A 12,304-nucleotide genomic window follows, 5' to 3' on the forward strand; every position below is an offset into this window, starting at 1 on the left:
CTGCAGAGGTGGCACAGAAAAACAAAAAGGTGGCATTTAAGTATATTTACAGACTGTTTAATGAGGCTCAAAAGTGGCATCAATGCATTTAAATTATTGATAACTATGTTATGAGATTAAAGTTTAAATAGAAAGTTTTAAATAAAAATTTTGAAGAATGTTTTGAAGAAATATTAAATGATTTAAATAACTGAAATGATCCTTTAAAATTGAAACTAAAACCACCATTAGTGGGCGACAAGTCACTGTCTTTGTCACTGAATCATTCATTCAATCGATTCGTTCAAACGGCTGATTCATTCATGAACAAAGCAAGCGTCTTAATATCTATGACTGGGTCGTTGAATCATTGACTCACCAGATTCGTTTGAAAACGCAGATTCATTCATAAGCAAAACAACTGTGTTTGCTCGGAGATGCGCAGCGGTTCATTTTGTTTGCGCATTTTGTTTGGAACTATTTTCGCTGACGGAATAGAGCAAAATCTGAGAATACTATTCCTAAAATGTAAGTCACTTAATATTAACTTCATGTTTATTGAATTGTTGTATAAAAGCAATATTACATTTGCAAACTCCCTTTAAAATCGTTAAAAAAAAAATAATAAAAAAAAAGCTGTCACTCGTCTCAGTTCATCACGATCTCACAAACTTCCGTTAAAATGAATGAAGTTGTCTATACTGCACAATGAATATTGTGTCTGTACTTTGTTTGTTATAATGAGAGGATTCGCAAGCTTGCATAACTCAGCACTGAACAAACTTCAGCGTTTTGAGCGGTGTAACTTAAACGCCTCTGATTAGCCACTGTGTTCAAGAAATCATCAGATATGTCTGTGATTGGCTACATTGCTCAATGCTGCAACAACACGTTCTCCCTCCACGCTCTCCAGACTGGAAACATAAATACGCACTGGCGCGTTTGCAAAATCTGTTTGGCCTGTTTTGCACCCTTGTAGAACCGGTGTCATGACAAATCGGTCCTCCCTCGAAAATGTGTCTCCACAAACTGTCAGTTAATGTTTAATCCTAAATACGATATATACGAATTATATTAATTTTAAAAAGTGCCTAGCTTACTAGCTTACTATATAATGCGTTAGAAAACAAATTAGTGCATAATAAAACCAACTGAACGTAATTTCTTACAAAAAGGTTCATTAGTTAAACATTAGTTAATGTATTAACTAACATGAACTAACCATGAGCAACACATTTGTTACAGTATTTACTAATCTTCGTTAACGTTAGTTAATGAAAATACGGAAGTTAGTTAATGAAAATGTTCACTGTTTGTTCATGTTAGTTCACAGTGCATTAACTAATGTTAACAAGATTTTAATAATGTATTAGTAAATGTTAGAATTAACATTATCAAAGATTAATAAATGCTGTATAAGTGCAGTTCATTATTAGTTCATGTTAACTAATGTAGTTAACTAATGTTAAATAATGAACCTTATTGTAAAGTGTTACCAATTTCTTTTCTATTTTTGCTTATGTTTTACTAGTTGATATAACAGTAGTCTGCATAGATTCAGCATCATACAATGTTTTCAGCAACAGTTTTTGGTTGACCAATGTACCAATTTTCTATTTTATGCATATGACACAGGGGCATCTAAACTTCATTTAAGATGTTTCTGCTACTTACAGAACTATACTTACAGCTTTATCTCAGTAGTGATGCTACAATTCGCAGCAATAACAGCTCACAGTACACTCCAACAGTCATCTGAGAACCTTATGACATTGTTGGGTGTGATGAGGCTAAATGCCAGAAAATATTCATCATTTCACACTGTGTAAAATTAGCCAGCGTAAACTGTGCAGGATGAATTAAGCACAAAAATGTAAACTTCAAACCCCTAACCTTAAGTATGAGCAAATCTAAGCTGTTGTAAGCCACACTAATAAGTTATATAAGCTCTGTCCAGATTGTTGGTTTTTTATTACTTGAGTTACACTTTTCAGCTGGTGATTTTGGTTTCGATTTCAGAGCTATTATGACACAGATCATATCTACAGGTGTACTTTGTCCAAATGAGAATGAAACTGAGGTTAGTTATTGATGCTAGTGTAAGCTGACTGTGTGAATAAGGAGTGAGAAAGACGAGTCTTAAATTTCTTCGTTCCCCTTTCAACCTAGTTTACCAGAAGAGAACAATAACTCAAATCTGGGTCTTTCCCTTTCAGTCAGCACAGTATGTGCAGACTTGCTCTCCTCCATGTGACCTAAAGCAGACCTCTACTCCTGTAGATTCACACAGAGGGGAGGATATGACACCATTACACAGAGGAACAACCAATTATAGTATGGGGACAAAAGGAAGGATGATACTTACTGCTCTTGAATTAAAATCAGTCCAGACTCCAGACTGAGAGAGGACATTATCATGCTATCACAGTTGTTTTCCTGTTAATCCCACATTTTAATTAGAAAAACATGCTCGAAATGTGAAGCTCATATTTTTGTTAATGCACTTGCATTGCACCTAATACAATTCTTACATTAAAATATTATTAATTTATTATTGTATTTATTATTCAAAAAAAAAAAAAAAAAAAAAAGTATATTAATTCAGCTACAAATTTGTAGTTTTACTATGGGTCTACTAATTATGTTGCTGTACTTTTACAAACTTTGCATATTTTAATGTGTATTACTTCCATTCCCGCAAACACAATTCTGGTTGAACTTTATTTTTTTATTGTATGTGCATGAACTGTACTTACCCAGGAAAGTACTACTGTGTAATATAAAAAGGTACTACATAGGATAGTTCACCCAAAAAATGAAAATTATGTCACCATTTAAGGTGTGATGACATTTACAGTTGCTCAGCGAAACGTCGCAGGCGGAACCCAGTCATTCCAATCAAAATCTGCGTCATCTGGAGTTTCGTGTGAGGGTGAAAGTTCCCCACACAGATTTTCACTCATTTTCAAATTCATTGCTTTGACCAACAGAAAGCTGCTTGGTTTGAAAGTGACTTCTGTGTGAGCTGGGCTTCATGCAACGCTACACCATTGACAATAGAAAATTAACCCTTTTTACATGCGAAATTCAACTCTCTCTTTTTTTTTTTTCTTCTCCAGAACACAAAAAAGGGTATTTTAAAGAATGTTGGTAACCAAACAGTTTTGGTTTCCATTCTTTCACTATACATATCTCAAAATATCTTCTTTTATGAAAGTCACAGGTTTGGAATGACATGAGGGTCATTCCATTTTCATTTCAGGGTAATTTATCCCTTTAACATGGGTAAAGGTTAAGTTTGGTTCTGGGTTAGTACCTATTTATTGCACAATAATTACATATTAAGTAGGGGTGTACATGTATTCATACCGAACCGTACGGTATGGATGTCATGCAATCAGGCGACAAATACATTCAGCCATGGGCAATACACGCTCCAATCCAGAAGGAGGCGTGCGTGGTAATACAACGCTGTTTGCTAACTGCCACAACAATAAAACGAGCGCTTGAAAACAAAGTCCACTAGATTTGCACACGCTGAATGTGTCTTTCTGTGCTCATGAACAAAAGAGAATACTTTGAAAGGCTTGAGCACAAAACGGAGAGGAACACAGAAAATTAAGTATAGGAGGGTTGGGCTTAAAGGCACAATATGTAATTTTTTGCCACTAGAGGTCGCCTATTCAAAACAAAAGCGTAGCACGACACCCGGCTCGAAAGCAACGGAACTTTTATTATGCCACAGTCGCCGCTACCGGTCAAGCGTATGTGGGGTAACGCAGCTCTGCTTATCATATTAGATACATTAGAGTGTGTTGAAAAGTAGTGTGTAAAAAATGCTGTACTATTGTTACTAAAAATAAAGCTGCATCTGATTATGCTGTGTTAGCCACTTGACAAAACAGTATTTTTCTCTGAGGCATGGTAAAACATGATGCTTGCAGAAAATCAAGAAAACGAGATTCAAACAATAAGACCTAAAGTGCTGAGCTTTAAAACAATGATTCAGGGATGCAAACAGGTAAGGGGGGCATGCTCCGCACTGAATTGTTTTTTTTTTTTTAAGATATTTGCTTTACATGCTCATTTGTAGTTACTTTAAGTGTTTTATTTATTTTTTTATTACCTTATATGTCCAAAACTGTAATTTTTCATGTAAAAAATAACATACTGTTGCAACATTTTACCAAAATCAAGATTGAATACATTTGGTCAAAATCTCATGTTATAAAATATGAAGTGCTATGCAGACTATTTAAGACAATATTGGCTGATTAGACGGCAATACTAATAAAAAATAAATAAATAAATAAATAAAAACTGCAAACTGTTTGCCCTCTCTCTTTTCAACGTTCCCACATCTCAGACCTCACATTCATAAAATATTACCCTTTATAGACATAGTTTTTAAAATAAAGAGTAAAACAAGCAGTGTACAGTACTTTCTAAAACAACCAGTTCTTTATTTACCCTTGCAAGTTCACGAGTGTACCCCCCTCCGCCCTCCCCCTCATAAAAACAATTTCTCATTGGATCTATGCAAATCCCATAGGTGACCTATTTTGATCTCAGTTGTCACTGAAAGGTGAGGAGTTTGCATCTATGATGATTAGTTTTCGGTATATAAACAGTTGTTCCCTTGTCTAATAAAACATGTAATATTTTAAAGTGTCTTTGGTGTTTCCATGGTTTCTACAAAATAAAACCAGAAACTGAGGGTAACACAGGTATGATGTCATTGATAGGTGATGAATGGACACGGTCCGTGTCCTGGTTAAAATTACTTATTTCTCTGGATTTAAACATTCTTGGAAATCTGGGATTATGCAAGTACACAAGTCAATAAAATATATAACACTGTTCTAGTGTTTTTTGGATATTTTAATCCAAAAATCTTACATATTATGCCTTTAAGCTTTGTATGTTTAAATATAGTTTAAGTGGAGCAAATTGTAACACTCCTATTACACAAGTTTTTATTTTTCATTATTCTATTTATTTTGTACTTTTATAACACAAGATGCTTTTCAGTTTTTTTGTTTGTTTGTTTTTTTTTTGATTGTGACCAAATATCTTTAGTTTTTTTTACCAGCCAAGCAAAAAAAAAAAAAAAAAAAGATCTATGCAAGAGTGCATTCTGTTTACTGCTTAGTGCTTAATACACTATAGTAGGCTGTAGTGTACCAACTAGGGTACTAAATGTCACTAGGTGGAACAAACACCTTGCACTACTGTCTGTTCAAAATAAAATCAAAGAAACCTAGCATTGGGGAATTGTTCCCTTGTATGGTAACACTTTAGTTTAGGGTCCAATTCTTACTATTAACTAGTTGCTTATTAGCATGCATATTACTAGTATATTGACTGTTTATGAGTACTTATAAAGCACATATTAATGCCTTATTCTGCATGAACATATTCTACATCCCTTAATCCTACCCAATACCTAAGCTTAACAACTACCTTACTAACTATTAATAAGCAGTAATTAGGGGTTTATTGAGGTAAAAGTCATGGTTAATAGTTAGTTAATAGTGAGAATTGGACCCTAAATTAAAGTGTGACCATTTTTCCTATTGAGCGAAACGTGACCCCAAAACCGAAGTATGTACCGAACCATGACTTCTGTGTACCGTTACACCCCTAATACTAAGGCATACAGAAAGAACTGTAAAATAAAGGGCTACCACAATTTTTGCTGCTTTTGTGTAACTAATAAACAAGCCAAAATTATTTTTTAATCAAAATTATGCCACAAATGGAGTCACACAGAATGACTGAGCTTACCACTACAAAGTACACAAGAGAACAGACACAATGACAGGAAGGAGAAGAGCACAGTAGCTGATGAAATACAACCATTAGACCTTTGGTGTCATTTGAAACTATGCGGGTCAAACATCATTTCCTTATCATGACCAAAAGCGGAGTATTTTTAAACTGCTCTCTGTGGGAGGACTTCCATGCTTGTGTGTAAAGTCCTTGAAAAATATGGCTAAAATAAGACTCTTTCCCTTAGAAAATAAATAAATAGCGTGGTGGTACCATGATACATTAAAGGTATCAGATGATTATTGCAAAAGTATTTAAAAAATATGATAACCTGCATTTTCATCTTCCAACGGACTAACTTTTGAACTAGGCCTAGTAGTCTTACCTTAAGCCATTTGCATGGTGACCAAAAGCCTGTGGCGGTCCTGTAGAATGAGCCACCGAAGTAGGGGTGCTCCATGGGTTGTTCCATAACAGGGATCCCATCGACAGAGGTCTTCTGGGGTAGGGCGAGTAGGCTGAAGAGGAGCTGGCTCCAGGAAGTCTTCCATGCTGCGTCTGGAGACTGGGCCTGTTGGCCTGCCCCGCGGAGAATGAATGCCGTGACCGGCTCAGCATTGGTCCAGCGGTGCTGCTATTGCTCACGCACTGGTGACAGGTACAGGCTGGGCCCGAGTGAATAACCGACCCAGAGGTGAGAGGATACGGCATGCTGCCTTGCCGCCTGACGCGCCGTCTGTAGCTAGAGGTCTTGTTGACTTGTTCCAAAGCGGTGAGGTCCACAATGTAGTTGTAGCCCTGTGGGCTCAGGTCAGCTGTGGCCTGCCCTGCCTGGTAGCTGTGCTCCAGCAAAATGGAGGTTCGGATTTCGTACGCCGTCCACCCTCCTTCATCATTGGCCCACTCCCAAAGAACACCACTGCCTAGGGCAGAAGACTGCGGGAACAGGGATCGCCGCACAGCACGCATCTTTCCTACAGAGGGTTAAACAAAAATTTCACAGTAATTGGAACAAAATAATTATGATTCCAAAGAACATTTACACATTTCTCAACCATAAAAAAGTGTTTCTCTTCTAAAAACCAATGTGAGAAAGAGCTGTTATTTGTCCACGATATGTGCTGTGCATCCTGTCAAAATCTGTTAGCTTATTTCCTGAGATTTTTGTCATCTCTTTCCTGTTCTTTTCCATAGAGACCACAGGTGTCGAAAGTCATTCAAACATCCCCCAAAACAAGCCTAATCTCCAGCTAACAGAAACGCTATATATCCAATGTGTCATACTGCAGCACTGCACAGCTTTACCCAGCAAGCTTAATAACCTGTTATCAAGAATAAAGCATAAATATCATACATTTGGAGCAACTGAGTTACTTAGTTTCAGCCAGGATTCTAGAAGCACTTCCTTGACAACTAATAATACATTTACTTACAGTAAACTACTGTGGCTGTTCTAGATGGTATTACCATCACGTTGCATAGTTTATGGGTCAATAACCAATAAAGACGTCCAAGATAATACTATTTTTTTAATCTAGTCTAAAATGCAAATTAGATATAAGTTCTTAAAACTTAATCTGCTGCTGGTTTTAAATGTTTGAGAAAATTTTGAATAATGACCCTAAAAATGTCAAGTGGTGTTACCGAAATTAAAAGTATAACATACTTATAACATAAATACTTAGGAGTGTAGACAAAAAATTAGCATATAATATATATATATATATATATATATATATATATATATACATATGTGACCCTGGACCACAAAACCAGTCCTAAGTAGCACGGGTATATTTGTAGCAAGAGCCAACAATACATTGTATGGGTCAAAATTATAAATTTTTCTTTGATGCCAATAATCATTAGGACATTAAGTAAAGATCATGTTCTATAAATTTCCTATCGTAAATTTATCAAAAATGTATTTTTGTGAGTGGATATGCATTGCTAAAGAATTCATTTGGACAACTTTAAAGGTGATTTTCTCAAAATTTTGATTATTTTGCACCCTCAGATTCCAGATTTTCAAATAGTTGTATCTCGGTTAAATATTGTCCTATCCTAACAAGCCATACATCAATGGAAAAACTATTTATTAAAAGAAATTATTACTTTTATTCAGCAAGAACGCATAAAATTGATCACTACTGACAGTAAAGACATTTATAATGTTAGAAAGTTTAAAAGTTTTTTTTTTTTTTTTTTCAAATAAATGCTTCTTTTGAACTTTCTATTCAACAAATAGTCCTGAATAAAATGGATCACAGTTTCCACAAAATATATTAAGCAGCACAATGTTTTTCGACAATGATAATAAGAAATGTTTGAAAGATCATGTGACACCGAAGAATGGAGTAATGGCTGAATCAAATTCAGCTTTACAATCACAGAAATAAATTACATTTTAAAATATATTCAAGTAGAAATTTATTTTGTAATAATATTTCACAATTTTACTGTTTTAACTTATTTTAGATCTTTTTTTTTTTTTTTTTATAAATATCACAACTTCTTTCAATCATGAATAGTTTTGAAGCAGTCAAGAAGTTTATTTGGGAGTTTTACCAAGTTCATGACATTTCACAACATGAATCAAAGTTTAATTACAAGCCCCATGCTATAATCATGTTATTTAATGAAATATCATTCAGTTAATGCAGTTATAACAAAAAAGTCCCAAAAAGTGCCATGGTACTACCATATTTTTTTGGATATGTACCATAATAACACCATAGTTGACTGAGGTTCTATGTAGATGCTATATAAATATGGTAACGACTCATATTCAGTACTGTTAAAGTACCATGGCACCACCAGAGTACTTTTTGTACTTCATAAAGTAGTTTAGCGAGACGTCTGAGGTCACACTCACCGGTGTCTTGTCTGAACTGTTTGAGGTTGGGGATGTCGATGATGTACGCAGACAGGCTGGGGTCTGCCTGTGCCAGACAGATGCTGCTGTTGCTGGCGGTCGCTGCTCCTCTCTGATGCTGGAGACACTGCTCGATGTAGCTGCTCACCTGTCCAGTATAGGGCCTCCAGTAGCCCAGATCATCCTGCCATTCCCAAACCACCGCCATCGGCTGAGCCTGTCCTGGCACTCCAGAGGAGGAAGATGGTGATGCGAAAGATGGTCCGTTTCTAGACCCACTTCCTCCGGAATGAAAACTGGAGCCTGTTGCCATTTTGTCTGTTAGAAAAGATCCCAACTGTCCGGACCAAAATAGGCTGGAGTAAAGAAATGTGACGATTTGGCCCAGCTAACAACAACACCCTTTCAGTTTCACCTGGTTTACAGTCAGCTAACTAGTCGTATCCTGTAAAAGATTGATCAAAATCGCCACTACAGTGTTTTATCCAGTAGTACACATTAATTTAGCCGCAGATTTGACCATAAACCCCCTGACGTCGCATCATCTTGTTCGGCTGCTGGAGTCGCAGCTTCAGACTAGCCGCGTCTCGCTCTTTTCTTCGCCATTCAGTGCGTTACTCTACGGCTACCGGCCTCATAAGCCACTATCATATAATATAACGGTTACTATTTTGTAGACAGCACACTAACGTTGTCAGGTGGTTAATAGAAACACACTGATGGACATGGTTTTTTTAAAGTACGCAAGGGTTATATCGCTATGGTTTCTTCCTTGCCTGCGGTGTGTGTTTGTGTCGCTGGTGGTGGATTCCCATAGATACACACTGTGAAGCCAGACACCAAGAACCCCTCAATGGAAATCTGTTTTACATTTCGCTTAACAATTTACACGTTTAAAATAAAAAATAAGGTGGCGAGTTGTTTTAAATTACTAGTAATTCCAGGTTTTATAGGAAGTTTACTTACTGCTGCCGTTATCAAATTTTGGCTCTTGTAGCTCATGTCTCCATGGCCGAGGACTTTTATTTTGAAAGTAGTTGTAACTTTGTAACTTGACAAACAGTAAAATAAAAGTCCCTGTACAGTTTCTTTTAAAAGGTACAAATATGCGCAAGTTATAATATACTAGTTTGTCCGAGACTGAAAATTATGTCATCATTCACTGGTAATTTTCCTGTCCAGTTTGTAGTCAACAGATGTTTCCATATGTCTATGGATGCGTCAGGATGATTGGGATTAGTGAACTGAACTGGAGAACTAGACGAGTGTTTCGTGAATTGGATTTGCTGAAAAGATTCGACTCAAATGAATCGATTTTCAGTAAGTAGGCTAATGTTGTTTATAATAAATAATAATAATAAATAAGGTTTTAGTATGAAAAGAGAAGGTTATACGGTTTGCATCAACAACAAATGGCAATTAAATGATGACAGAATTTCAAACAGTCTGTAATTCTGCTAAATAACTTTAAATCATTGCTTCAAGCTAATTGTAAAAACTACTCTAGCAAAGGTGCCAGCAGCCAGCAGTGAGGGTGTTTTAAAGGTGCAATGTGTAAATTTTAGTGAAAGGAGGGCCCTTTCGAAGCAAAATAGAGAAGCTACGGTGGCCGTCTGGCCGACAAAAGTCAAAGATGTCGTCGTCTGAGACAGCAGAGAGTACGTTAGCCAGTCAAGCAATGAGGTTTCTTCTTACTTCTAACAAAGAACGGTCTCTGCTTCTAATAAGCCAGACGACGACGACTACTACTACTTCTTCTTTGTGCGTATTGAATGTAGTGATGATGCAAGCTTGCTCTAAAAACACGAACGATTTATAAGAAGAATAACAGTGATGAAGCGCTCTGTAGAGCAGTTTGTCCATTTAGGGTTACTGTAGAAACATGCCGGCGCAAAATGACGACTTGACATGGAGGGGGGACCCGCGGTGTATGTAAATAGAAATGGCTCATTCTAAGGTAATAAATACATAACAGTTCTTTATGTGAGGTCTTTATACACCACTGAAAACATAGTTATGTCTATTATATTGCATTTCTGTCAATAGATCCTCCCAAATTTTACACATTGCACCTTTAACTTTCATCTCTTTCTATGAGCATAATGCAGTTATACCTTATGAGACACTGTAGACATAAAAATGTCTGGAAATTTAGGATTAAATGTGAGATTAAAAGCGGAAAATGTGATTCAAATTTGAAGTAAAATTTCTACATCAGTGAAAATGTGTGATGTTGCCTTTTGCCCAGCAGATGGTGCCAATGATGGCCTGATCTCTAATGTGTACATTACTTGGAACTTTAATCTTTCTTCATCATTAATCTATTTTCGATCTGAAACAGGTCATGTTTCATCAGAATTCTTTAACTGCTATGTAATAAGGCATGCTTAATACACACACGTAGAAAGGCATTCACTGCATTATCTTGAGCAAAAAAAAAAAAAAAACGGCAAGGCAACACATTTTATTTGAAAGGCCTAAATGGCATTAAGGTACAGCATATAAATACTGGCGATTCCAGAGACAGTCATTACAGAATAACATTATAGCATTCTTTCCTTTACAAACAATACATTCATGATGTTTTCTCTGTGAAATATCTCACTTTGCCTTACTTTAACGAACTTAAGAGTAACTTACAAAGCTAAAATAATACAAAAAAGTCTCTCAATTGAATATAAGTTAGTGCTATCATGTTAGGGTTTTCCAACTTGACATACTGAAACCTGAAGCAGACGTTTCTCTCCGAATACATACAGTAGCTAGTTGTATTTAGCATCATTAGTCGTGTCATTCAGTACTTTATGCTCTATACTGAATGTGGTAGTTTACATTCCCTGCATATACAAGTTTTTATTTAAATAAATAAATAAATAACAATACAAACATTTGCAAGGCATGAGACCCAGATAACTACAGGAGTCGTATCCAGTATGTACGTACTGTACGAGCTCTCGGCACCAAACAAGGCTGTGTATCCCAACAGTGATTAGCATTATTTGGGAAAAACAATTCCCAAATCTCATTCTTACTGCTTTTTATGAAATGGTTATTTAACCATGATTGTGTCCAGGATCTGCTATCACAAGTCCTGGTGGCAAAGCAATATAGTTCATCTGATACGCAAATAACGGCTACTCCTTTTACAAACAACCTCTTGAAGGAATAGTTCTGTCATTATTCACTTACCCTCATGTCATTCCAAACCTGTATGTTGTTATTTGTTCAGTGGAACACTTGAAGAGCAGTTTAAAAGCATTGAGGTTTGGACTGACGTGAGGGTGAGTACTATTCCTCTAAGTAATAGAGCACTGGCAGATTGATTTACTGCTGTTTTTCCATCATTAGCACTTCATTCAGAAACAACTGCATCCAGCGGTTCACACTCTCTAACACCTGCCAGAACATACAGGCGTCTCCATGCGCAAGCCGCACGATCGGCCACAGCTCCGGGGAAAGCTGAATTTAGCATTCAGAAACGTTTAAAAAGGTCCCTTAATGGTGAAAGTCTTCTGTACGGCATTGGAAAGTTCATTAGTATTTGACTTTGCCAGGAACTTGAACATTCACTCCGCTATAGTCCACCATGTACATGGGCCATTGCTGAAAAAAGAAAAAAAGGACATTTTATTAGTAGTCCAGTTAGAGAAAATGACATGAAAGTTCAATACAACTGAC

The 12,304-nt window shown here is 36.4% G+C and overlaps 2 protein-coding genes across 7 annotated transcripts in view; both read right to left on the reverse strand.

The window, feature by feature from the left end:
* Positions 1 to 9,591, reverse strand: part of dtx2 (deltex 2, E3 ubiquitin ligase) — a 29,215-nt gene extending 19,624 nt beyond the window's left edge. The window contains exons 1-2 of one of the 2 annotated variants that reach the window (XM_051893215.1): positions 8,627 to 9,591; positions 6,137 to 6,725 (exon numbers count right to left, since the gene is read on the reverse strand). In XM_051893215.1, coding sequence (XP_051749175.1) covers positions 6,137 to 6,725; positions 8,627 to 8,939 — 902 coding nt within the window. In that variant the 5' untranslated portion in view covers positions 8,940 to 9,591. The remainder of the gene's footprint in view (positions 1 to 6,136; positions 6,726 to 8,626) is intronic. The other variant, XM_051893216.1, reaches the window with a different exon arrangement.
* Positions 9,592 to 11,074: 1,483 nt separating this feature from the next.
* gtf2ird1 (GTF2I repeat domain containing 1) overlaps positions 11,075 to 12,304 on the reverse strand; it is a 31,767-nt gene continuing 30,537 nt past the window's right edge. For all 5 annotated transcript variants that reach the window (XM_051893211.1, XM_051893210.1, XM_051893207.1 and 2 more), the window contains exon 27: positions 11,075 to 12,229. In XM_051893211.1, the coding sequence (XP_051749171.1) occupies positions 12,161 to 12,229 (69 nt within the window). In that variant the 3' untranslated portion in view covers positions 11,075 to 12,160. The remainder of the gene's footprint in view (positions 12,230 to 12,304) is intronic.

Source organism: Ctenopharyngodon idella, chromosome 5, assembly GCF_019924925.1.
Source record: "Ctenopharyngodon idella isolate HZGC_01 chromosome 5, HZGC01, whole genome shotgun sequence".
NCBI lineage: Eukaryota > Metazoa > Chordata > Actinopteri > Cypriniformes > Xenocyprididae > Ctenopharyngodon > Ctenopharyngodon idella.